The sequence below is a fragment of the Lissotriton helveticus genome, chromosome 3_1, assembly GCF_964261635.1.
Source record: "Lissotriton helveticus chromosome 3_1, aLisHel1.1, whole genome shotgun sequence".
Taxonomy (NCBI): domain Eukaryota; kingdom Metazoa; phylum Chordata; class Amphibia; order Caudata; family Salamandridae; genus Lissotriton; species Lissotriton helveticus.
The window spans coordinates 190,367,576-190,394,077 of record NC_136061.1 but is presented as its reverse complement, the minus strand read 5'-3'; the positions used below and the strand labels follow the sequence as shown (position 1 = coordinate 190,394,077).

The 26,502-nt window shown below is 44.4% G+C and overlaps 1 protein-coding gene across 2 annotated transcripts in view; it reads left to right on the top strand.

The window, feature by feature from the left end:
- The window catches only part of FKBP6 (FKBP prolyl isomerase family member 6 (inactive)), an 875,880-nt gene that overhangs the window by 562,807 nt on the left and 286,571 nt on the right, over window positions 1-26,502 (top strand). For both annotated transcript variants that reach the window (XM_078679581.1, XM_078679580.1), the window contains exon 3: window positions 7,054-7,143. In XM_078679581.1, coding sequence (XP_078535707.1) covers window positions 7,054-7,143 — 90 coding nt within the window. The remainder of the gene's footprint in view (window positions 1-7,053; window positions 7,144-26,502) is intronic.

Below are 26,502 nucleotides of genomic sequence, written 5' to 3'. Positions count from 1 at the left end.
TCAGTCTAGACATGGATTAGCAATCTCGGCCAGACCCTGACATCGGTTTTATAAACAAGGACAAGGCGTTACTCTTTAACAGGAGAGACGCATAGCAGCTGGGAAAGCAAAAACACTATGTTCGCCGTGCTGCCTGAGTGAAGACAACACAGAATGGCGGCTATCACAAAATGGCGGCTGACTACGGAGCGAAGTCGGAAATCACAGAACCTCAGATCTCGAAGGACCGGGTTCAGAGTCTGGGTCACCCTGATCATCAGGGACTGTAGGCTGTGGGGCCGGGGCAGTAGGTTGTGGGGGTGGGGTGGAGATCCCAACGGGTAGAGCAGGCTGGCTATTGAGAAATGCCTGCTTCAGACGCTCAAAAGCATCCACATTGACACCCGGTTCCCAGGGACGTTTAGGTAGCGGACGGCCAAGGGAATCTTGGGCTGGGGCAGCTGGGGCCTGCACATTTGGCGCCACTTGCTTTTGCAGGCTCGCAAACGCCTGCTCTATCTGTCTGGAGAGGCGGCCTTCCAAGGGAGTAATGGCCTGATCCACTGCCCTATAAATAGAGGTATCAACCTCCTCGTAAAAGGCCCAAGGAACATCCGCCCGGGGTTATTCCTCCTCCTGGTATTCCTTATAATACTCCATGATAAGTGAGGAGTGCAGAAAATATGCCAGGAAAACAAAGATGTCTGAAAACAAATGTGTATATATATATATATATATATGTATATATATATATATATATATATATATATACGCTTTTAATATTGGGTGGAAACCACCGGGCCTTAGGTATGGCCTCACACTGGGCTGGGTGTCAGCCAAACTCGAGGGTGGCCAGGAGACAAATTCATCGGGGTTCTAGCCCCAGGGGACAGCTGCTGGCAAAGAATATCAGAAGCACAGACACCCCTGGTTGGGGTAACAGACTGGTCTGGGATTAGTCCCCAACAAGGGCATGCGACCGATACAAGACCTCGAGGAGGCGTTCGTAGGTAGGGATACGGACTCAGGTTCCTCTCAGGTCTCGGGGCAAGGAACCGAGCGTACAGCGCGTCTGATGAGCAGCAAAACAAAACGCTGCCATCTACAGACCCACAAAAGGCGTTCTACCAGTAGGCTCCGTGAATGGCGCGCGTCAGTAGAAATTTCAGGAACGCGACACTCGAAACCGCCACCCACGCCCTATAGGGGGGGAGGAATGTGGAGCACACGCCAGCAGAATGCCGCGTAGTTACGGATGAGACCATCCCCGCGGCAAAAGACAACAAAGCGCAGCCCACGCGCACAATCCAAAGAAAGAAGCGCCGCAGCGCACATGCAATTGGTATTTGATGTTGTTTCAACAATAACTAACAACAACCAAAGCGCAATAATACAACAGCAGCAAGAAAGCAAATATTGATGATATTCAATCGCGTTATGTCATCACTAAAATATGAGATATAAATACGCAATCTAAGTAGTAAACAGTTGAAAGGAAACTGAAGAGCACTTATCTGGCTGCGTGCCAATAAAGTGGAGAAAGATTGGCATAATCCTTGCCTCCAGTCCTGACATAGAATTTCTTTGCAGATTGTATCTCCCACCATCCGTGAGACTGCAAGACTTTCTATGCTAAACAAAAAGACAAACAAGCAAACACGGGTATAGCTGTTGATTACGTTTTTGTTTACAGTTTGTAAGTTAAGTAGTGTGTCAAACTGCACCTATGCTCGCATACACCAATACACACTAGCACGGCTAAATAAAGGGTCGTGGCTGCATACAGGCAGTCATTCCGACATAGACACCGTATGAGAGTGTCCATCGTGGTGCTGTAGAGCACGGTCCTCGCCCGCAGCATGCCTGGAACTCGTCAGAATCCTCACAGACAAGAAGGTCAGGTAGCCAGGGAATGCATGTTCATTCCTTTCAAACTTCCAAGATATCTCCGGTGGATAAGGGACTAGCTGTGGAATGTGTGTCGGTTGACTTTGTGTTTATTTTTTTGTGGATTCAATAGTTTTTTCTCAGTATTTTCAAAGCCTTTTTAAATCCTTGCTTACCACTGTTTATTCAGCTGCCTAACCCCCATAATAGACAAACACTGTTTTTCTAGTATTTATAAAACACTAATGTTTATAAAACACTATGCCGGGGTTGTTATAAAGCACGTGTTTGGGTTTAGATTTTCTCCGCTTTTCATTCTTCTCTGGTGTATGAAAGCGACAGCAATATTTTAATCTAAAGCCTAACACTTGAGCCTGAAATTCACCATAATATGTCAGGACGAATGTAGCGGAATTTTACAACAAGCAGGGGAGCAGGAGATATTAAAAGAGGCGGGTATCTTGTGAGTGTGATTGTCATCAACCTGACCCGGAAGACGTTAAGTTGAAGCAGGGAGGCCGATGTACTTTTATCCGATTTTACCCTCACCCCTCTACTACTGCCAAGAAATCTGATCAGTACAGTATCTTCAATTACTGAATACGGCGATTCTCAAACATATAGCCAAATCACGGCGCTCCGGTTGTGCTACTCACTGACCAGTTTTAATTGGCCTTTTTAAACTCTACTTACGTTATCTTCATTGGTGGCTCCAACAAACGCAAATTATAAGGATTATTTGATCAATATTAAGGTCATTCCTTTTTTAAACTATATGTATGAGATTCTTCCTTGCACCCTTCCCGAGTGACATAAAAAGACTTGTTACTTTGATACTTTACGTAGATTATCTTTAGAAAACTCTGTCCTGAAGAAGGTGAAGAAGTTACATCTCACAGAAACGCCACGTCGACCTTTGTGTAGTTTTGTAGCGTTGTATAAATTGTTTTCGTCAGAACCAACAATGTTTTTTTTACAAAATAAGAGGTTTTAAACCCACATGTAAATATTTTGTTTTAATTTTAATAAAACATTTTTATATTAACATATGTTTGTATATTGCCTTCATGAATTTGTTTACCTTTTACATTTAATTGATATCTACTGCATTCCAACTATATTTTTATTATATTGCATCTCAACACATGATCCACACATTAACTTGTGTATTGATTAGGTACTTTGTGTGTTTTTGGTGCTACCCCGTCCCTTTCTGGGTATTAGGGTACCTCCCTCTTTTTTAATATCATCACCATTACGCATATGTGTTATTGGACCAAAACAATTATGTTATGGGTAACCAAAGATTTGGCACCTAGTAAGGAAGAAGGAATCCAGCGGGAACCGAGAGCAAGAAACAAATTGAGTGTATAATGAATTGGGGAGTACAGAGGTAAAAAAAGACAAATTGTTAATGATCTACTGGGATCCAGAGATTTCTCCCGGAAGTAGGAAACCGCTCTACCCCACTCACTCTCTGAATTTCACAGTCAGAAATTTCAAGTTGCATCTCCCCTGATTTAGAATTTGATGTGTTGATGCAAGAGTGGACGGAGGGAGCGGAATACCCTCTACGTACATCGCGTTCATGTCCTGGTAGAAGCTGATCAACGTTTGTTGAAGATCAAGCTGTTGGAATAGTTGCAGTAGTACATCCTGGTATGGCTGACTGACCATCAACTGCTGAGTAACTCAGCCCAAATTGCTAATACAGTTGCTTTCTAGAGACCTCATGCTCTTGAGTTTCGGTGAAGATACTCTTTCAGGATGAAGGAAAGAGAAACTTTCACACACTGCTCCTGAATGTCTACGGCGACAGCAAGCAGATATTTGTAGGACGTTAAATGTGATTTGTAGGACCGGAGCCTTATGATGAGAGGAATATTTCCACACTTGTACTAGAGCCCAGCCTGCAGGTGTTTTCCTTCGATTACCTGTATTAGATAATCTGTCTGTGAAATGACACTGCTTTAAGAGGGCTTTGTATTGATAGCCAGCGTCTGGCTTAGAGGGCTTTCTACAGTGAGGCAGCTTAAGCTGGTGAGGCGGTTTATGAATGGACCTTCTTCTGCGTAATGGGTACATATGAACTATGTTTTGAGGTTGGCACAGGAACGGGCTCCGAATTGTGACTGCAGCAGATGTTCTGCATCTGTTTTTAGGTCTCGCATGCGTTTTCATTTGCACTACGTTATCAAAACAAATTGCATTGTTTTCCCACCATGATACAAAAAAAAGCATTTGCACTGCAATAGCTCTCGCATTTAAACGAGACAATGCCTTTTATATATGTTTTAAAAACGAAAAACTAAATAAAAAGGATTGTTATTTGCAATGTAAATAGCTCAAACTCGCGTAAATGCGAGACCTATTGCATTGCAAATGCTTGTTGTGACTGGTACCTGGGCTATGATTCAGGTTTTCACTTGGGCAGTCTTCTGTATGTCCCCCCCCTATTACACAATCTGAAGCAGTAAAGCATAAAACTTAACCTTGGCACACGTTTCTTTGCTTGCTATTGATCCAGCGGAGCTCTCCAAAAACCCTCTGTACTCCTATCACTTAACTCAGAAACAACTTATTTCTTACTCCTCGGTGGGGTTCATAACACCGCGAGTCACACATACACATACACACACACCACACATGTTCCTGAGTCAGTGAAAAAGAAGGCGAGCTGCTGGATAGCGGGGTACGTAGATTCTGCACTTTATACATTATATACATTTATAATGTTTGATCATCATGCTAACCTGAGAATAGGACACAAATACATCAATGTACTCTGCTATTTTGGTCGATGGACCAAGCTAGTAGAAGTCAGTTGATGGTGATTAAGACCAGCTCAATCATAGTTATCCTATAAACATTTAACATTTCTTATTTGCCATGACATTTATCTAGAATAAATACAAACTCGAGTTGAAATTTTAAAACAATTTTATCTACTTAATTTGATAAAGGAAATTTAGCAATTTATTTAGACAAGCAAAATCCAAGCATTTTATTTAGTACATGTTAAAAGAAAAATGAAAATTCGAAAAGATATATTACCCTTCTGTCACATGAAAATGACAGTCACATAAGTTCCCAAACTGTCTCTCTATTCCCCTCGATGCCTCCCTTCTAAAATAAAAATTCAGCATTCAATCATCTTCTTTGCTCCATCAAAATTAAAGTCCAAAAATATTTCAAAGTCTCTAGCACCATAAAATTGTCCAAACCGACAGCATGTTGTGGTGCAAAATGAAATCTCTGGAGCAAGCTTTTTTACCCTTTCCAAACAAGCTCTTTTATACCCTTTTTCTCTAGCTATCTAACTTAAAATTGAAACTTTTGGGGTCCACAGTTAATTCTGATAGGTCCATTAGAGGGGTAGTGATGATCACCTCATACAATCGTTCAAACCAATTTGCATTTTAGCAATGTCATCCTCTTTTGCACTTTTCATAACATCATCCAAAAGTTTACTTGTTGCTTGTATCATGCATCTCTTTTTCGTCTTTATGCTTCCTTTCCCACGTTAACAGAAGCAAGCAGCCTTTGGCATGCTTCCTCATATCAGACCAAGTTGACCATGACATCACTCAATTCGCTTACAGGCCATTTCTATTCACACTGTTTTTCCCAACACGCATGCGTGGAGGCCGTTTCTTTCTTAACTGATGTCAACGCTTCAGTCAACAACCATTTTCCACAGACAGGCCGCGTAGGCCTCAATGAGAACTAGTGAGAAAACAAACACAACAAAAATTAGTTTAAGAATTAGAGTTTTTCTGTTTACCTCCCGCCATTCTAATTTTTCCCAATTAGTTGTTACCTAGCAAAGCAAACAGATAGCGTAATTTTACTTACCAATTGTATTTTATCATGCCATAAAATATCTTTTTCTCTACTTTTAAGCACACATTTATTTGATTTTATATATTATTACAGTTCTATATTCGTATGACTCATTTACAATTATTAGTATATTATTTTCGCAAACAGCAATTAGTTTCCCACGTGTAATGTAAAATGTTTAAATGCATTTTGTTGATTAGTTTGCATGCTTCATTTTATTAATATCATTATGGTTATGAGAGATTGATTTTACAAGGGGTACACAAAAAATGTTGTCACTCCCCTGCTCCATCACTATTAATCTTCACGGTTTCATACAATTTGAGTATTCTAATGCTGTCTCTCTAAAATGTGAACTTTTCTTCGGAATATTTGTCCTTAAAAATGTCCACTTAGTCCGAATTTTTTCTGCCAGCATTCAAAATTTGAACCTGTGACAAGGCATCACCCTATAAATGACTGCACACCTGCAATCTAGTTTATTTGACCTGAATTACTTCTGCCTGCTCTCATTAGGCGAATGAAAAATATGTTTTGACAGATGTAATGAAACACAATACAAACCTGACATTCATTTACTTTACTTTTATGGAAGAAGAATACAATGTACCTGACTTGCCAGCACAATGAGTGGTGCCTTAAGCCCCCCACCCACCATCCTCGAAGTATTACCACTTTTGGCTTTTACTGGCTGTGGTAGCTTTCATGTGAGTGGTAGCTTTCATGTGAGTAGTAGCCACTGGGGGTGTGAGTAGGTCGGGAGAAGGCCCCAGCTTTTTTATTATGGCCCTGTGCTGAAAGTCCTTATGTGCTTTAGCCCTCTGTATTTCTACTTATCTTTATTTGGGAGCACTTCTTGCACTCAATTGTGGCTGTTGGTCATGCCTGTAACTGGCCAGTTTTATTCATTTGAGCGCAGTATAAAGTATGAGGGGGCCACCAGGGTTTTGTGAGAAAGATGATCTCGGCCCACAAACCAAGTAGTGGCTTCCACTTAAATTAGCTATAGAAGGAGGAGCATAGCCTAGAAATTCCAGAACTGATATGATATGGGGGCACCTGCTCCTTTGGCCTCTGTCATCCATTTCCTAATTTTTTATCCAGTAGAGTTGGGGACACTATATCCTCTTACTAAAGATGTGGCCGAAAAATCATCGAGTTTAACATATTTAAAAAATGGTGTGGTGTGTTTTTGTTCCCTGTAAACCTATTGTTCAGCGAGTTACCTGCCTTTAAAACAATTCTGTTTTATTATATTCCAATCATTGCTTGCTTGCTAGTCTCATTTGTAGTGTACCCTAGATGTATTTATGCAAAGGTTTGTTTATTCATATTTTCCTACAGTGAAGTATTCGGGGTACCTGGAGTATGCTGACCAGCCCTTTGACACAAACCGCTACAGACGGAATCCCAAATTGATGAAGCTGGGCACAGGTAACTGCGCATTGATCTGGTGGGTTGACGGTTGCAGGTGCCTAGACTAGGTCAGGCATGGTTTAATAATTTGGAAAGTAACTGGTTATTATAGTAGTAATGTGAGTTTTATCCCCGTGCAGTTGCACCATTTCGTAGCATTCAGTGGCGGCTCCTCCGCTAAGGCGGTGGAACATTGCCTCGCAATTTTTTTTGCAGTGAAACAAAGGGAACATAATATAACTTGCGTTATCATTTTATTTTCTCCTACTTATGCAGCTTTGTGTGAGGGGGCGGGGCAGGGGAGGAGTGGTAGGCAGCACCCTCCTTATGTAGTGTAGTTCCTATTATCCCAATAGGCTCTGCGCATTGGAATAATACCTTCAATAGTATAGGCCTAGACCAGACGTTAACTAGGTCTTCTATTGTCGATATTAGACTTAAAGTTTTGGGTTTGCCAGCTAGCTCAGAGTTCACTAGAAACTTTCTCGAATAGGCAAGGAGGAGTTGAACCTCCCTGGATAGACAAGAAGGGATTTAGTTTCTGACAACCATAGAACATGACAACTTTGCTCTCCCCTAATCAAGGGTGTATCTCTAGAGTCGTGTGAAAACAAAAGACAACTTATTTTACTCAGTCAGTACGTGCATTCTTAGTCTCACCAGATTGTAGAGAAAAGGAAGAGACGGGCGTGTTCAATAAAAGATGTTATTTATTGATCAGTCTCTTTTCTCATACAAGAGAAATGGATCGATATTATCGCAATATTTATGGTTAAGTAAAGTGCATACAATAAAAGCAGAAGTATAAAATAATACTGTAAAAACATTTATATGGTTTCTAAGCCATAAGGTGGTTTAAAATGGATAAAATAGCTACATACACATATACATTTGACTAATCGTACTCAACTGGTGTTTCTAACTACGCCTACCCCGGTGTACCTGACCTAAGCCTAATACGTGGGCGGGAATAGAAAGTAGCAGTTTAAGTTAAGTTTGTTTTGCCAAGTGACTGACTCAAGAATTCTCTGCAAGGGGTTATTCAGTTCCGTACCTTGAATCTAGGATGAATGAGGGATGGTATCTCTCGTCTCTGGTCTCGATATTCCAGGCTGCCTGCGAGGGCTACCCGGAAGCGCCGGAGCTGGATTTCTCGGCAGGAGAAAGCAGCGTCTCGTTCTCAGCGCGTCAGGAAGGCGGGGCTGCGCCAGCGGGGTCTGCTCTGCTCTGGGCTTCGGCAAGTCTGGCTGCTCCGATCTCGTCACCACCGCGTGTGTTTGCTTAAGGCAATACCGGTAATATTTATACCTGTAAGGTGCCGAGATTGACGTAAGGATGGACATAGATACGTCAATAAGGATGTCATACGACTTGGTCGTTAGCACATTCTTTTGCTGAAGTTCTCGATGAAATCAAAACAATGGCCGCAGGGTTTTTCCCAGGTTGTCATAGGTTTGATTTGTTTTGAGAACTCCGTATGCCTTATCGGGGGCTGGAGGAATATCGCTTGTCTAATTAGATGGCAAGCGTTATGACCTAATCAGATAACACGTTCCTGTGCCGTAGTGTGGCTTAATCAGATAACGGTTTCTGCATCATGGGATGGCTGCTAGTTAACTTGTTAACCAGAACAGGGTCAGGAATAGGGGGATCGATACAGAACCTATAAGAATACATCACACCCACTCCACTCTAACTATGGCCATGTTTACGAATCTAGGCATAGTAAAACATACTGTAGAGTATCGTGTATACCTTACCACCCCAAAATACATATAATGCATTTCGAATAATGTAATATACGGAAAAAATATTCACATGTACTATATGCACTCAAGCTGTAGAATAATGCTAAAGTAATCAAGCATATGTATACATTATTGCTAATTGGTATATGAGAATTTACACATGAAAATGGCTCTTAATACAGAAAAAAAGGTTCGAGACCATTTCATCACAGAATAAAAATAATTATGAACATACCAGCGGGCAGCTAATGTCTATAAAGTTTCTTAAAATAGAAATTTTTAGTTCTCTAAGAATAGTTCTTACTTTAAGCAGAAGATAAGTGTCCCGAAAAACCGTAAAAATATTTTGGGGCTGCTGAAAAAATTGCTGTCCGTGAACTGGAGGGAAAATTGTTCATGTTATTTTGCTATCAAAGTTGAAGGCCAAATTCAGGGTGTTGGGAACGCCGTGTGCTAGCTTGCTTAAAAGTCTCTATTTCTGCTCTGGTGAGAACATCATATCATTTAGACTGTCGAAAAAGCTGTCAACAGCTTCCTGGGAGAGTTCCACTAACTCGGAAAAAGGTGTAACCATGCATTCGTGCGCATGATTGTCTCCATTGACGTTTTGATTAGTATTGCTGACAGAAGGTCGTACCTGATCGATGCTGCTTTCATCTTGAACTCCACTACCCCTTAATCGTAGTGGTGAAGTTTCCACGAATGCCGTCATCAGGATTGGCAGCCGTTGAGGGCAGCACAAGGCATGAGCCTTTATTGGACTCAACAATGTTTCTGCATCCATTGGCGCATCTGATTGTAGCGTCAGACAGGTGTCCAACACGCATTCTTCTCCGCACAGCAAGCACCTTAATACAGGTAAAACACATCGATGCCATATTGGTCGAAATGAAAGAAACCAAGTCATGTTCAGGTCTCTAAGCCGGGATAGTCCCAGGATTTTTGATATCCGGTCCCGGTATCCAATGGCTCGGATTGTTTCTTCCCTTGTCGCAGGTGTTTTGTCTGTGACACGGTTTGCCATAACGAAATATAAGGACCAAGAATAGGATTTCTGCAATTAGTCCTAAAATGAGGGGAAGTCCGCCAAAAATCGAATGGACGAAATCTGGAAAAATACCCCGTATGGCTTTGAATGGTGTTAATGCCATCGAAAATACTGTCTTAAATACATTTGAGACTCCACTGGTATCAGAAATATTTAAGATTTCATTCAGGATTTCTGCGAAATGTATGGGGGAATTAGTTGATAACAATGAGTGAATCTCTGCAGTCGTCCTTGCGACTAGGAGATCATACGTTTCTTTTGATGACGTGAGTCTGGTCGGCGTCTGAAGAAGCACTGTTTTCATTCTGCTTAAAGTATCTATTCGAATAGAAGTAATTTTCAAGTTAGGCCATGCCCTTGCCTCCCTGTCTGGAAAGGAGCTGGGGAACAATGAGTGTCCACAGCACATGACCTTCGCAGTCGTAGTTACGAGATAAGGAGTCCCGGGCATAAGACTACAACATCTGCGATCCACAATTAAAATGTAACTCCCATTATAGAGTCTTTTAAGGAATGGTTCTATCTCTGTTGCAGGTGCGCCTAGCTGGTGACATGAAAGGTTATTTGAGTTCCCTTCACAGGCTCCATGCAAACTAGTTCCATTACACAGAAGTGTACCGCTTAGTGACATCGCACAATTATTGCCACTAAGAAACACTTTCTGTCCTTTATTACTGACACATGCATGTGAATAGGGCAAGTTCCAAGTTGTCTTAATGTACCCTTTTCCCAATTTTTCGTACATGCCAGCCTGTATATATTTTTGGCAGTATTGAAACCTGAAAGTTGATATTGGAATATTAATTATCCCATGTATTATCCATTCACTGACAGGTCGTTCTGACATTGTCACTGGTAATCTCTCGAGTTTCTCAATGCTCAGGATTGTATAATCAGCACCCTTTTGTGTCATACTGATTTGTTTATCAGTAAGGTTAAAGATATTGAAAAGTGACGTTGTGTTGATTAAACGCCAAGGCACATAGCCTGAACGCAGATTTTGTAACGTCCAGCCAAGCTGTACAATAGAACGCAATTGAGACTGACCGTGTTGTAACAGCAGTAAGTCTTGCGATATTATGTTGATTGCTGAAGACACAATGCTGTCCAAAGAAAAGATTCTGGAGGACAGAGTCATTAACCCATTGTCCACTACAGAAAGTGATTTTTCCAAATTATTACGGTCAATTTCCCGTATACTTTCTGCTGTCTCAATTTGAGTAACCTTCCAGGCCTCATTGTAAGCTGCATATACAGAGGCTGCTATGAAGCGTTTTTGACGCTGTTTGCGCGGTCCCATAATGAAATCACGCAAGTCAGCACCATCAGTAAGTAAAGTTAGGTGTTGTTTAATTTCTGTCAGTGTGGAAGTTTGTAGCCATTGAAGGCATAATTTGCCCACACTGTAGGTGGTTATTATCCCTGGGTGTTGTCTTTGGGAATATCTAGGGTCTGGCCTGGTCAATTTGAACCCCTGTTTTTTGTTCAGGAATCTGTCTTGACAGTTATTAGTATCTGTGGGCCAGATCAACCACTGTTTCCAATCAGGATGTGTTCTGTTTTGGTTTAATATATAGTTTACGTCTATCTTTTCATCTGTAGAGCTATTGCTGTTCATTGTTGGCTTTGGAATAGACGGTTTATTTAAGTCTTTGATTTTGGCTAAGCCAAGACAGGTGGTTTGTTGAACAGTGTCATTTAAAAATATAATTTGTTCTGGGATCATGCAGGCTCTAAACAATGAGTTCGAGGCATGTGGGCTGCTAAATTCACATCTTTTGCATAGATCGCCGCCTAGTGTTGGGTCCGGATGATCGCACCTTGTTGTCCTGGAAGAGTCTTCGAAGTATCCTGAGATAGGTGGCTCCTCCCCTGGACTACAGTGCGCATGGGCATCGGCTCCATCCCCAGATTGTTTTTTTCCGCCATTGGGTTCGGATGCGGTCTCGACGTCTCTCTGTTGGAACCGAGAAAACGTACTTCTTCAAGGTCAAAAGACCTTCGTTACCTACGTCGGTATTGTTTGCGTGCGGTCTCGAGTTTCTCCCGTCTCTTTGAGGCGGAATCTGCGGAGTCGAGTTACTCTTCGGACATCGAGGCCTTCTCATCGCAGCAAGACCGCGACTATTTCAACATGGACCGGAGCCCGTTTAAATACTGTCCCGTCTGTGGGTCCAAATACCCACATATCGACGTGCACCCGGTCTGCAATAAATGCCTCTCGCCGGACCATAACGAGCAGAACTGCAAGGCCTGCTCCAAGTTCCAGTCGAAGAAAACGCTCAAGCTTAGGCGCGCGGTGCGCCTCGAGGCCCAGCGAGCGGCACCGGCACCTGATAACATCTTCGACGACCCAGAAGACGAGAGCCTAAGCCATCATCTTCAAATCTCACCACCTGCGACGGAGGTCGAAGCTGCACCCGACGAAGACGACGGGGCCATAGAACAAGACCTTGAATACGTCGACGAGGTAGGGGACGTCGAAGAAGTTTATGGGGCCGCGGAAGATAGCTCAGGGGATGAGCTATGCCCCGACAGTTATACGGATCAGGCTCAGGTCACGGGATCGCCTCTCGGCCTTACCCAAGACCCTGCACCGCAAGCCACGGCCCCGCCTTCACGCCCGGCCACGGACACACCTGCGGGGGCTACGCAGCCCATATCGAAACCGAAACTGAAACCAACGGTATCGACTGCACCTAAAATGGCCGACGCCAAATCGAAACCGAAACCACCGGATTCGAGTGCACCTAAGATGGCGGACGTTCCATCTAAGACGCCAAAGCCTGTTACCTCATCGGCTCCGTCGACCTCCGGGCCACTGAAGCCGAAGAAGACTGTTGACTCAACAGTGCCGAAGTTATCGGAGGGGGATGCGTCCTCAAAGAAGGTCGTCCGTCAAGGGTCGACCGGAGCGGCACAGACTAAGTCCGCAAAAGTCGGTGATAAACACTCGGTGCCGAGAGGGGCACCGTTAGCCGGACGCATCGTCGAGGCGGAGTCTACGAAATCCCTCGGATCCATGAGCGGAGGCTCGGCTCATAGGCCCAAGGACTCCGTGCCTAAAGCTGCGGCATCGACGTCTAAGCCTCCAAAAGTGCCCCAGAAAGTCGGGGGCGGCGGCCCGCTGGCGGACTCCTCGTCGGCGCCAGGTGCCTCGGCGGGTGGAGCATCACAAATCGTCAGTTCATTGCAACGGATTCGTGAGAAGGCTACTGCGACATCGGCTTCCGCGCCGTCGCACCAGAAGACACTGGACGTGCCTGTAAAGCCTACTGCCAAGCTCTTATATATTCTGCCGCCGAAGGAAGCCCCGAAAGCCTTTGCCCCAAAGACGGCGCCGAAGACATCAGAATCTTCAACGTCTAGCGGCCTATCGGGTCGACAACACGACTCAGGAGACGAATCTGAGCGTTTTATCGACGCAGACACTGGCAGGCTGACCCTTTATAAGCGGAAGATCACTTCCCCGCCAGTGGACTCCTTTATTATTCCACTGAAGAAGAAAAGGCCTACTCAGGACATTCCTGCCCTAGTTGAACCTATCCAGCCTCCGCCTAGGAGAAGTCCAACACCTTCCCCCGACCACTCTGGGGGAGAGGAGGAGGGACTAGATGACCAATATAATTTCCCCATCACTGACCCTGATGCGCAACAGGATTCCTATGATGACGCTGGTGACCAGGGACACCAACCTGTGGGGCAAGACCCACAGCTTTTCAGTGCACGGGCATCCCCAACAGAGGATTCTGCAGGATTTCATGCATTAATCGAACGGGCAGCTGCTAATCATGACGTGGACATGCACGCTGACCCAGTGGAGGAAGACTTTCTATTTGACACTTTCTCTGTCTCTGAAAGAACAGTCAAGACACTTCCTATGCTGAAAGGGGTCCTTAAACATGCTGCAGAGATCTTTAAGGAGTCTACCAGAGCGAGAGTGGTCAACCCACGCATCGAGAAGAAATACAGACCGGCACCTGCTGACCCCGCATATATTCGGGGACAGTTGCCTCTTGACTCTCTAGTGGTCGCAAATGCCCGCAAACGGGCCAACTCCCAAACGACTGGTGAAGCTCCTCCCCCAGACAAGGAGTCCAAAGTGCTTGAGGCAGGGGGCAAAAGAATAGCTGCGCAGGCTGCCAATTTCTGGCGTATTGCAAATACACAGGCGCTATTGGCACGTTACGATAGGGCGCATTACGACACCCTGGAGCAACTTTTACAACACCTGCCTACACAGTTTCAAGAGGGTACCAAACTGCTCATAGAGGAGGGAAAACTCATCTCCAACGCAGCATTAAAGTGTGCACTTGATGCCGCAGACACAGCAGCTAGGGCTATTAACACTAGCGTCATGCTAAGACGACAAGCGTGGCTACGCATATCAGGGTTTAAACCAGACATTCAAACAACCATACTCAATCAGCCCGTCAATCCTGATAGACTGTTTGGTCCTGATGTTGACACCACCCTCGAAAAGATTAAGAAAGACAACGAAACGGCTAAGTCTATGGGGGCCCTTCAGTCACAACAATTCCGGGGCAACACTTTTCGTCGCTCAGGTGCACGTGGGGTCACCAGAGGGCAGATGGGTCAACAATCACAGTTCACTAAAGGTGGAGCACAGTCCTCGTACCCCAAGCAGAATAAAGGAGGTTATCGAGGAAACAGCACCAGGGGACGTGGCAGAGGAAACAACAACTCCCGTTCCTCTGCCCCAAACAAACAGTGACTCTCTGTCACTGCCCCCCGACCATTTAACACCTGTCGGGGGGAGACTCCAGCAGTTCCTGCCAGTCTGGACAAACATCACCACAGACAGGTGGGTAAGACAACTTGTCCAGTACGGTTATTGTCTAGAGTTAACGTCCACTCCACCCAACATTCCACCAAAGCAACGGCCTATGTCCGCAGAGCACTTGCACTTATTGCAGCAAGAAGTAGTGGTGATGCTGCAAAAAGGCGCAATAGAGCTCGTGCCAGTGGAGGAGGAAGGCACAGGGGTCTATTCCCTGTACTTCCTTATTCCAAAGAAGGACGGATCTCTCAGACCCATTCTAGATCTGCGCCCCCTCAACCTGTATATACTGTCAGAACATTTCCATATGCTCACACTGCAACAGATTCTTCCCTTGCTGAACCAAGGGGACTTCCTAGCAACCTTAGACCTCAAGGATGCTTATTTCCACATACCACTACACCCGCCCCACAGAAAGTATCTCAGGTTCACTATCCAAGGCAGGCATTATCAGTTCAAAGTCCTACCCTTCGGAGTGACCACCGCCCCCAGAGTGTTTACCAAGTGTCTGGCGACGGTAGCGGCGCACCTCAGGAGGCAGAACATCCATGTCTACCCCTACCTAGACGACTGGCTCGTTCAAGCCAAGTCGGAACAACAGTGCGCCGCGGACATGTCGACTACCATTCACCTCCTTCACAATCTGGGCTTCTCGCTGAACTACCCAAAGTCGCACCTTCAACCAGCACATGTACGGCAGTTTCTGGGTGCGACAATAAATACCCTGACAGCTATGGCTCAGCCAAACGAGGTCAGGATAGACAGCATACAGTCTCTAATCCAAAGGTTCAGACCACAACACTCGCTTCCAGCGAGAGTGTTCATGCAGTTGATAGGCATGATGGCCTCCTGCATCTTGATAGTCCCTCACGCAAGGTTACATATGCGTCCGCTCCAGGAGTGCTTAGCAAATCAGTGGACACAGGCTCAAGGACGAATGACAGACCTAGTGTTGGTTACCAGTCGGGCGTACAACTCTCTGCATTGGTGGAATCCACACAACCTTTGCAAGGGCCGACTGTTCCAGGAGCCAGTGCCACAGATTATCCTGACAACGGACGCATCTCTCCAGGGATGGGGAGCTCATCTGCTCACTTACACAGTGCAGGGACTATGGACGACGCAGCAACAGAAGATGCACATCAACTATCTGGAACTGATGGCAATCTTCATGGCGCTCAAGTCCTTCAATGTACATCTGTGGAACAAGGTAGTGTTAGTCCGGACGGACAACATGACAGCGATGTACTACATTCAAAAGCAGGGAGGCACCCACTCGCCGCAGCTGTCTCATCTGGCTCAGAGCATGTGGAAGTGGGCCATTCAGCGGAACATTTTCCTCATGGCAGAACACCTCCCGGGCAAGGACAATCAGATGGCGGATCTGCTCAGCAGATACAGCCATCAAATGCACGAGTGGGAGTTACATCCATCAGTACTCCGCCCGTACTTCCAGCAGTGGGGTCATCCACAGATAGACCTATTTGCCACAAGCGAAAACGCAAAATGCCAACACTTTGCCGCCAGGTTCCCTCACCCACAGTCGCAGGGGAATGCGATATGGATGAACTGGTCAGGCAAATTTGCGTACGCTTTTCCACCAGCACCTCTAATACCGCTGGTGGCAAGAAAGCTAAGGCAGCACTCGATGGCGCTCATCCTAGTTGCTCCAACGTGGGCACGCCAACCATGGTACACCACGTTTCTGGAACTCTCAGTGGTGCCGCATCAAAGGCTGCGCCTAACACCCAAGCTCTTAACGCAGAACCATGGAGACATTCAGCATCCAGATCCGCAACAGCTCAACCTGGCGATCTGGCTCCTGAAGTCCTAGAGTTTGGCTACCTTCACCTACCTCCAGAATGCATGGACATCATCAAGGAGGCAAGGAAGCCGACTACCAGAGCATGCTATGCTGCAAAATGGAAGCGTTTCGTCATTTACTGTACAGCCAATAACATAAACCCGCTAGATGCATCTATCCCTAACATCATTTGCTATCTGTTACATCTTTACAAGTGCAATCTAGCGTACGCTTCCATTCGGATACATCTATCCGCCATTGCAGCTTATCTTCAGAACAGGCAACATCTCTCTGTCTTCAGAGTGCCTGCCATTAAAGCCTTCCTTGAAGGTCTGAAACGAGTCATTCCCCCAAGAACACCGCCAGCTCCGGTGTGGAACCTCAATGTGGTCCTCACCAGGCTGATGGGACCACCTTTTGAGCCACTGCACTCGTGTGAACTCCAGTTCCTAACATGGAAAGTGGCTTTCCTTATTGCTATTATGTCACTAAGACGTGTCAGTGAGCTGCAAGCGCTCACAATCCAAGAGCCATTCATACAAATTCATCCAAATAGGGTGGTACTACGCACTAACCCCAAATTCCTTCCGAAGGTGGTGTCACAGTTTCATCTCAACCAAACTATTGACCTGCCCGCATTCTTCCAAAACCCACAAACAGTGGCGGAAAGAATGCTCCATACTTTGGACGTTAGGAGGGCGTTGATGTACTATATTGACAGGACACAACACTTTAGGAAAACAAAACAACTTTTCGTTGCCTTCTCGCCACAGCACAAGGGCAACCCTATTTCCAAAGCAGGAATAGCCAGGTGGATTGTTAAGTGCATACAAATCTGCTATCAAAAGGCTAAACGTACCTTAACAATACCCCCAAGGGTGCACTCCACACGCAAATTGGGGGCATCCATGGCTTTCCTAGGGAACATTCCTTTGGAAGACATTTGCAGAGTAGCCACATGGGTTACACCGCATACCTTTACAAAACACTACTGTGTTGATGTGCATTCCAAACAGCAAGCAGCTGTTGGACAGGCTGTTCTCAAGACACTCTTTCAGGTTTCTGCAGCTGGCACGGGCAACCGCCGCTAATGGAGGGACTGCTATATATTCTATGCAAAAGATGTGAATTTAGCAGCCCACATGCCTCGAACTGAATATGCTACTTACCAGTATGCATCTGTTCTTGGCATGTAGGGCTGCTAACATTCATATCGCCCACCCTCCTCCCCGGTGCCTGTCGCAGCTGCAGACATACTCTTGCATTCAATCATTAGCATGGACATCCTTTACACTTTTCACTCCATCTCTGCCACAATGGCTAAAAACAATCTGGGGATGGAGCCGATGCCCATGCGCACTGTAGTCCAGGGGAGGAGCCACCTATCTCAGGATACTTCGAAGACTCTTCCAGGACAACAAGGTGCGATCATCCGGACCCAACACTAGGCGGCGATCTATGCAAAAGATGTGAATGTTAGCAGCCCTACATGCCAAGAACAGATGCATACTGGTAAGTAGCATATTCATTCTATACCTTGTACTTGCCATTCTTTTGTACCCCAAACACTTTTAACTTCAACATTTTTGTCCCAATAATCAAAACCAAAAGTATTCATTTGTTCAAAAAATGAGTCTGAATATATCAATTTCGTGTTTGTTAGCATGGTCTTTGTCCCTGTCTTATTTGACAATTTAAAATAAAATGTTTCAGCATTACTTGTGTTGAACCCTGAAAAGTATGAATATTTGTCGTAAAAGGTTCTTGAGCTTCCTTTTGGAGGGGTTGCACAATGTTCCCATTGATTATAATTTAAAACATTTCTAGGTTGTGCAGATCTATGTAGAAAATGGTTACCATAGTGGTTGTAACAGTACATACTATCATAATTAGTCGAACCCTGCAAATCATGTTTGGTAAATTTAGCAGACATCACTAAGTCAGACATCATATTATTTATACTTTCAAAGTCCCAATCATCAGCAAATGAGCTTGTTTTTACAAAGTCACTCAACGAGATCTTAATTTGGTGTGGATATTTCAGGATCTCAACCGGACCATAAATTTCGTAGTCAGTATTGTCCCATGCTACCCCACCCGGTATAGGATTGGCTGTGAAGTTGACTGAAGAAAGTTCTCTTTTCTCGACGTGTGAAGATGTGTGTGGTTTGAGGATCAAGTTGATTTTCTGACTTGCTGTGTCCAATTTAGCATATTTTCCCTCAATGAAGCGTCCCAAAGTTAGTACCATGATGAGCCAAAGTATGAGGATAAATACACCAAAGCCCACCCAAAATTCAATCTATGGAGAAATCAGATAGGTTTCTTTCAGTTGTTTCAAAAGTTCTTTAGCTTTATCTTTAAATGTTTTCGTTGATGGCTGTGTTTTTGATTCACTGAGGTCTTCAGAGGAATCATCGAAGTTTATGAAGTAGCCGGATGCAGTTCTGTCAATTGTTCCAATTGCTTCAGGATTACTGTTTCTTGCATATTCGTTTGTTACTTCATTGTAGGTTGGTGTGTCTTTATTAAATGTTTTTATTTGGGTTTTCAGAGGTTTAAGTTCCAATGCATTGTTGCATAGTCCTTGTTGTTCTTCTGTAGGCGTTTCGAATGTGATTAGCCTCTTAGTTTGGACCTCTGTATTGGTAGCAAATCTTGGTGTTCTACTACTTATTGGGAGTCCACTTGGCCTACTGTTTGTTATCGGCCACATGATTGTGGTTTTACCAGGTCGATGGATACAACTCGGTTCTCCTTTTTACCAGCAAGCGGCGGTAGTACAACTGATCTTGTCCCGTTGATAGACAAGACAGGAACTGCTGTTCTGTAAGAAGGCCCAAATTCCTTCTTTACCGCGATCTTTTCTCTGACTAGATCCCCGACTTTTGGAATCCAGACAGGTCTTGCTGGGACAGGTGGTGGTTCTTCAGTGGTTGTTGGCTGTTGTTTCAACTTTATGTTGCAAACAACAAGAAAAGAGAGGTCTGGTCAGTCTTAAGGCTGCCAGAGATATGGAGCAAGGAGATAAGTGGGTTTTGTTTGTACACAGTCACTCCGATTGAGTAGGAAAGCCCTCACACACCGACCTGGTCAGTGTCATGCTTCATCATCGGGCCCCACCGAAGAGGCCGAGTGCCTCTTCGGTGTGCTGCGACGCCAGAAAGACTGCGGAGCTGGTCGTGTGGGGAGGACGTGATGTGAAAATTAGAAAATTAAAAGTGCCTAACAGGGTATCAGAATTTTTTTTTTAATGAGTGATCCCTAAGACACGTGTGGGTGGTTTTATGTGTCTGAATTTACGTGCCAAGTTTATTACGAGTTGGGATAAATTCAGCTAAATACCACGCGTTTTAAAATTAATCAGTCAACATGTTTCTGCCGTACTTGTGGTATGTATTCACCAAGGCATTCTTCAGGACTAAACCCCGGCGGTATGGACACTCTAATAGTCCACCCTGACCTGGGGGCGTGAAAGTGAAAAAGAAAAAGTGAAAAAGTGCTTAAAAATTAGAAGAGCAATTGCTCATTCTAAAAAAAAAACAAATTCAAGGGTGTGTCAGCACCTGTAAGAAACAATACACGGACAAACAGATAAAGACATACATACAATTAGTATATGCCAGAATACACTTATCATAGTGCTCCTAAGATGGTGACAAGCTTTTGTGTGCACACAATAGATGATATTTTATGCACCATCCATGTAGCCCTTAGGGATATTGTACACGCTAGGAGGTGGAGTGCTAAAGGTGGGTTTTATTTAAAAACTACTGTTGTAGCAGGGGAAGTAAAAACACGATGTGAATTCTCCATGAGCAGGGATCAATTTGACCAAGTTGTCGGTGACCCCCCTAAGCTGGTAGGTATGGAGGAAATCTCACTTTAAAATAGGGCGCTACTAGCACCATGGGTCTCGGGAGGAGGATTGGAGCGCGCCTGGCACATCCTAGGAAATGAGAGAGTTAAATGTCAATATGACCCAAGCATACAGGTACTTAGCTTATGGTGATCGCAAAAAGTCGTTCCGCCGGAGATGCACACTCACGCCCTCAGCGTTCACAATCCGCTTCTAAACCTGCAAGAATCCTCTTTACCGGACCCCGACGATGGAGAGCGGGGCCGGTAAATGCGTTTAAAAGCGCTTTGTTCCTTGTTTGCGCGCCCGTTTCCTGGTTGGGCGTGTCTCGCTCAAAGCGAGGCTTGGAGCGCACACGCCCCTCTGGGCGCGGAGCGTTTCAGATCAGAGTGAGGCTTGGAGTGGCGAGCCTATCCCTGAACACTACATGAAAGGGAATTAGACACGCTGACGGTTGTTATGGCTACCGAAGGCGATCGTTTCTATTCAATAATAGTTTGTGTTTGGATGGATGGATTCCATATATACATGAGTATTAATACTGCTATGATTGGAGGGACAGTTGAGTGGTATTAAAGGAGAAATGCACTGTAGTTGAAATTTCAAAATATTTTTGTTTTTTTGACGGACATAGTTCCACTTAGATGTCTTTATGCTCAGTGTGCACAGATTATGAAAAATGCGGCAATTATTTAGTTTTTGATGGTATAATAGTTCAGATCACCCTATATATCTCGTTAGAAGACACAAGAGGCTAGTAGTCAGGGAGTTCACGAAAGGACTGTATTCCAGGGGATATCGTCGTTGAGGCCGTTGGTATTTGTCCCCAGACGGTATACCCAACGCTGTTCTTTTTCAAACAGTCTGTTTTGTACATTTCTTGTACCTTCGATAGCTTCAATCACAGTCCACCTCATATCGTTGGTGGTGTGATTTTTGTCTAGGAAGTGGCGACTCAGTTTTGTTGTTACTTTTTTGCACCTTATGTTGCTGCGGTGCTCGCAGATCCGTTGTTTCACTTTTCTGGTGGTCATGCCTACGTATCGGAGCTGGCAAGGACAGGTGATCAGGTAGATCACATTGATCGAATTACAGTTGGTATGTCCACGTTGGGTCCACACTTTCCCTTCTTCTAGAGCCAGTGTTTTGGTAGCTTGTGTTAGGTGGCACACACTGCAGTCCGAACAGGGGTAGTGTCCGGTAATTTTAGGGAGACCCCATGTTGTTGTCACTGATGGTGTCATAGTTGGTGGTTTCTCTTTTGGGCGTGTGTGTACCAAGGCATCTCTTAAACTGCGTCCCTTTTTGAAAGAAAAAAGGGGTTTTTCCCAGTCCTTTTTAAAGGTTTTTACAATATTCCAATGTTTGTTTACGCTCTTTTTCATGATGTTTGAGAGACTGCTGTATGTGGTGACACATGTGAGTGGGATCTGGTCTGGTTTGTTATTCCTTTCTTCCAGAAGTGCCTCCCTTGGCTGGTTTTTAGCTCTTTTAAATCCTTTATTGAGGGTGGATGTAGGATAGCCTCTACTTTTTAGTTTTTCCGTCAGGTTGGCTGATTGGTCTTTGAAATCTTTGCTGATGCTGCAGTTCCTTCGTAGCCTAAGGTATTGGCCATAAGGGAGGTTTTCCTTTAGCGGACGCGGATGGAAACTGTTAAATTCCAAGAGGTTGTTCTTTGCTGTTGGTTTGTTGTGGGTTTTTGTGGCGAGTGTCGTTCCACTGATTGAGATGACCACATCCAAGAACACAATTTCTCTTCTGCTTTTGGTGTTAGTGAATCTTAAGTTGTGGTCTAGAGTGTTGATCCATGTGAGGAAATTTTCCAGATCATTATCACTGCCGTTCCAGATAAGCAGAATGTCGTCAATGTAGCGTTTCCACAGTAACATTGATGAAAAAAAGGTTGCAGTGGGTGGTAGGATATGTTTAGCTTCAAAGTCTGCCACATACAACCCCGCCACGCTCGGCGCGAAAGTACTGCCCGTGGATGTCCCAGAGCATTGTAGGTACAGTTGGTCTTTGAATGAGAAAAAATTCTCTTTCAGTGCTATAGTGGCACACTCAATAATGAATTTTTTTGGGGTCTGGAATTCCCAGTTGGTTGAATCCAGTACCTTAGTGAGGACCTTGATTGTGTCGTCCTGTGGAATGCTTGTGTAGAGGCTTTCCACATCTAATGTTACCAGAGTGATCGAGTTTTCAGGGAAGGTGATCTCTGCTAGTAGACGCAGCAGACTTTTTGTATCCTTCAAGTAGGTTGGTGTGGACTGTACTAATGGTCTCAGAAAGTGATCACAAAATTGTGATAACGGCTCTAGGAGCGAACCAATCCCTGAGACGATTGGACGTCCAGGTGGTGGTAGTTTATTCTTGTGCATTTTCGGCAACGTGTAGAAGTAGGGTATAACACTACTTGTTTTATTCAGAAATGCCCCTTCATTCTTGGATATATGGTCTCGATCCTCTGCTTGTTTAACCAAAGAGCTGATCCTTTTTGAGAGCTCAGGAGTCGGATCTGATGTCAGTGGAGTGTAATTTCTGACATCACCGAGTAGATTTTTGCAGGTGATCTCATAGTCAGTTGTGTTCTGGATAATGATCCCTCCGCCCTTGTCCGCAGGCTTGATGGTTATGGAGGTGTCGTTTTGTAGTTGTTGCAATGCCTCGAATTCAGCAGTACTGAAATTGCTGAATGTTCTTGGATTTTGGCAATGTTCTAGGTCTTTAAACACAGCTTGCTCAAAAGCAGTTATGGCCGCTGGTATTGTGTGTTGGGGCGGGATGAAAGTCGAGCTAGGTCTTAAACCTGTGTCACCTTTCCTGACTGATTCCATTGGGTCTGTTTTCCCATCGAAAAACGCTTTTAATTTTAGTTTGCGGAAGAATGCTGCCAGTTCGCAGTGTAGTTTGAATTTGTCAGGTTTTGCTGTGGGGACAAAGCCTAACCCTTTTTCCAATACTTGAATCTCCCCCGGAGTGAGTGTTCTGGTAGACAAATTTGTCACTAGACTCAGACTCCGCTCGTGCCCGGTTGCTGATTGCTCCGGGTGTGGTTCGCTACTGAGTCGTCTTCTTGCCAGGTTACTCTGGTGTTCCCTCTCCTTTTGCCTCGGCCTCTCCGTCCGCTCTCTAAAAAAGGCTGTCTATACTGCTGTTGGAAATTGGCTGGGGGCATGAAGCCCGGGTTCCAACCCATGAACGGATAGGGTGGCTGTTGGAAGGCATAAGGGTGTGTGCCCATCCCCATTTGTGGGGGATACCACTGTTGGTGGTTGCCTTGATTACCCTGCCCGCTTCTGTTGGTTCTATTGCCTCGGTTCCCTCTTCTTTTTGTTTGTTTGAAAGAGTTGTTACTGGAACCACTGCTATTAGATGAATCATCATCTGAGTAGTCTGAGTTGTTGGCATTGCGTGCTGGTGGAGTGAACGAAGCTGCAGAGTAAGGGTATACTTTCTCGAACTCAAACTTCTTTTGGTCCTTTTGAAGTTTGGTCAGGTTGACTGATTAATTTTAAAACGCGTGGTATTTAGCAGAATTTATCCCAACTCGTAATAAACTTGGCACGTAAATTCAGACACATAAAACCACCCACACGTGTCTTAGGGATCACTCATTAAAAAAAAAATTCTGATACCCTGTTAGGCACTTTTAATTTTCTAATTTTCACATAACGTCCTCCCCACAAGACCAGCTCCGCAGTCTTTCTGGCGTCGCAGCACACCGAAGAGGCACTCGGCCTCTTCGGTGGGGCCCGATGATGAAGCATGACACTGACCAGGTCGGTGTGTGAGGGCTTTCCTACTCAATCGGAGTGACTGTGTACAAACAAAACCCACTTATCTCCTTGCTCCATATCTCTGGCAGCCTTAAGACTGACCAGACCTCTCTTTTCTTGTTGTTTGATACTTAACTGGGGACAAAGAGAGTGTCCTTGATTTCCCTACCTCTCTCTTTGTTGACATATATCAACTTTATGTTGCTCAGGTCTTTTCTTGTTTTGTTTAAGTCCTGCAAAATAGCCAAACGATCTTTGATATCAAAGGTTTTTTCCTTTACCACTGAAGTCTGACTGTCAAGATCTAAGACTAACATCCTAGTTCCAAACAATAATTCGTACGGACTGAATCCCTTCAGAGAATTTCTTGGCAGGTTATTTAGACTATGTTGGACACTTATTAGATGTTTGACCCACCCAGCTCCCGAACCTAATATCCTTTCTGTTATAGATAGCTTTATGCCTTGGTTTTTTCTTTACACCATCCCGTATCCCTCAGGAAGGAAGTGAGAAGAATCCCGCATCGCTATGCTCATTTGGCCGTGCTTCCCCACAAGCTTGAGTGCTAAAGTGAAAACATTGGTCAAACGTAGCATGCTCCTAGCGTATATGCCATTTAGACTCGCAAATCTTTGTATAACAGTCCAGACGTCAGCCGAGCGCTGGGGATCTACATTATAAGTGGAAACTAGCCTGTATATGTTAATCGGACGCTTTGCTTTTTACTGCTGATCCTTTCTGGAGTGAAACGCCACGGTAGTATACCGTTTCTCTCGCCACTGCGATCTCTGTTGCAGTCCGGGCATTTTTTTACAAAAATGTGATGCTGCAGGCTCATGCTTGGCCACCAGTACACTGATTGTAGTTCTTCCAGAGAATCTTTTAGTTTGAGGTGTCTGAGACCCTCGCCCATATGTGCGTCTGCAATTAACAAAGTTCTCCTGTCCATGTTTGGAATTACTCTATCCCCCACTCCAGGGATTCGAGCAAAAGGGACGGAGTTTGCATCGATTATGTATGTATAATTGAGTGGATAGTTGATCGGTAGCGCTGAGCAGTCGCCTTTTGATGACGTTTTTACCGCCAGCACTGTTTCACCGTCAATGTATTTCATTGTACGCTTTATTCTAGCTACGGATGCCGATTCAGTTGCTACCGCTGTGGCTGTCTCAGCCAATGAATTCCCTGCAACGTGAACGCCATCACGTTGATGACTCAGTGTATGTATCACGTGAGTCTTTGATAGTTCTTTTTGTAACAGAACTATTTGTTCCCAAAGCAATTTTTGCTTTATTGTTGCACCTGTGTCATCTTTGTAACCGTTTTGAATCCATTTCTGCAAATCGCTGTTATATGATTTGACGCAGTAATACGAATCGGACACTATAAGTGTCGGGAATTCGCGATCTGCATTATCTAGCGCAATTTTCAATGCTATTATTTCAGTCTGTTGTTCTGAATTAGTTTCTACTGAGTGTGTTCTTGTTAATAGAGGTCTTAGTTTACCTCCGCGCCACACTTTCTTTGTAATCTCACATGTGGGGTTGTATGCTTGTTCTCCCCAAACGGAGGGTTGAGCATGTCCGTCTGTATAGATTACACATGCGTACTGTCGGAAGGGCAGAATGTCGATTGGCAGAGGGAATGTTCTTTCATATTCTAGATTTTTCAATTCTTTTAATTCTGGATCAAAGTAGTATTTTACTTTGTCCGTTGTAATTGAGTTCACCCATTGTATCCATTTCGGATTCAATGCTGTTGTTGGTAAATTACACGGTGTTGTTAATGCCTCAAAGGCTGATTCTGCTGTTCTGACTGCGATGTGTCTACCGTCAGCTTTATCTTTTTCTCTAGCTATTGCGGTTTGAACTGCATGAATAATGTTTTCTTTAATGCTGAATTTCTTTTCAGCTTCTGTGTACAAGTGTGATTTGAATGCAATTGGTACCTTTTCTCCCTCATTAGAGGTCAGGTATGTGAATCCGCATCTTCCTGGGATGACTCGAATCACAAGATTGCGTGTGTTATCACGTGTTTCTAATTTTGTTTTAATTAACATGTCTGTTTGTAAGGATCTCAAAATTTCTGTGTGTGTTTGAGTCCAATTGGTTCTTTTAAAATCTGGTGTTATTAGATCATAAAGGGGCTTGACCCTTTCTGCGTAATTTGCAATGTATGTTCTTCCGAAATTTAGGAAGCCTAGAATTTACTGTATTTACAACAAGGGGTGGTGAGGGACAGAGTCTCTGAATTAATCAGAATACTCTCACCCAGTCAAGAGATCAGGGCTAGATCCAACACCGTTTTTTAGCTCACTGCACCATCCCAGTTTCAGAAC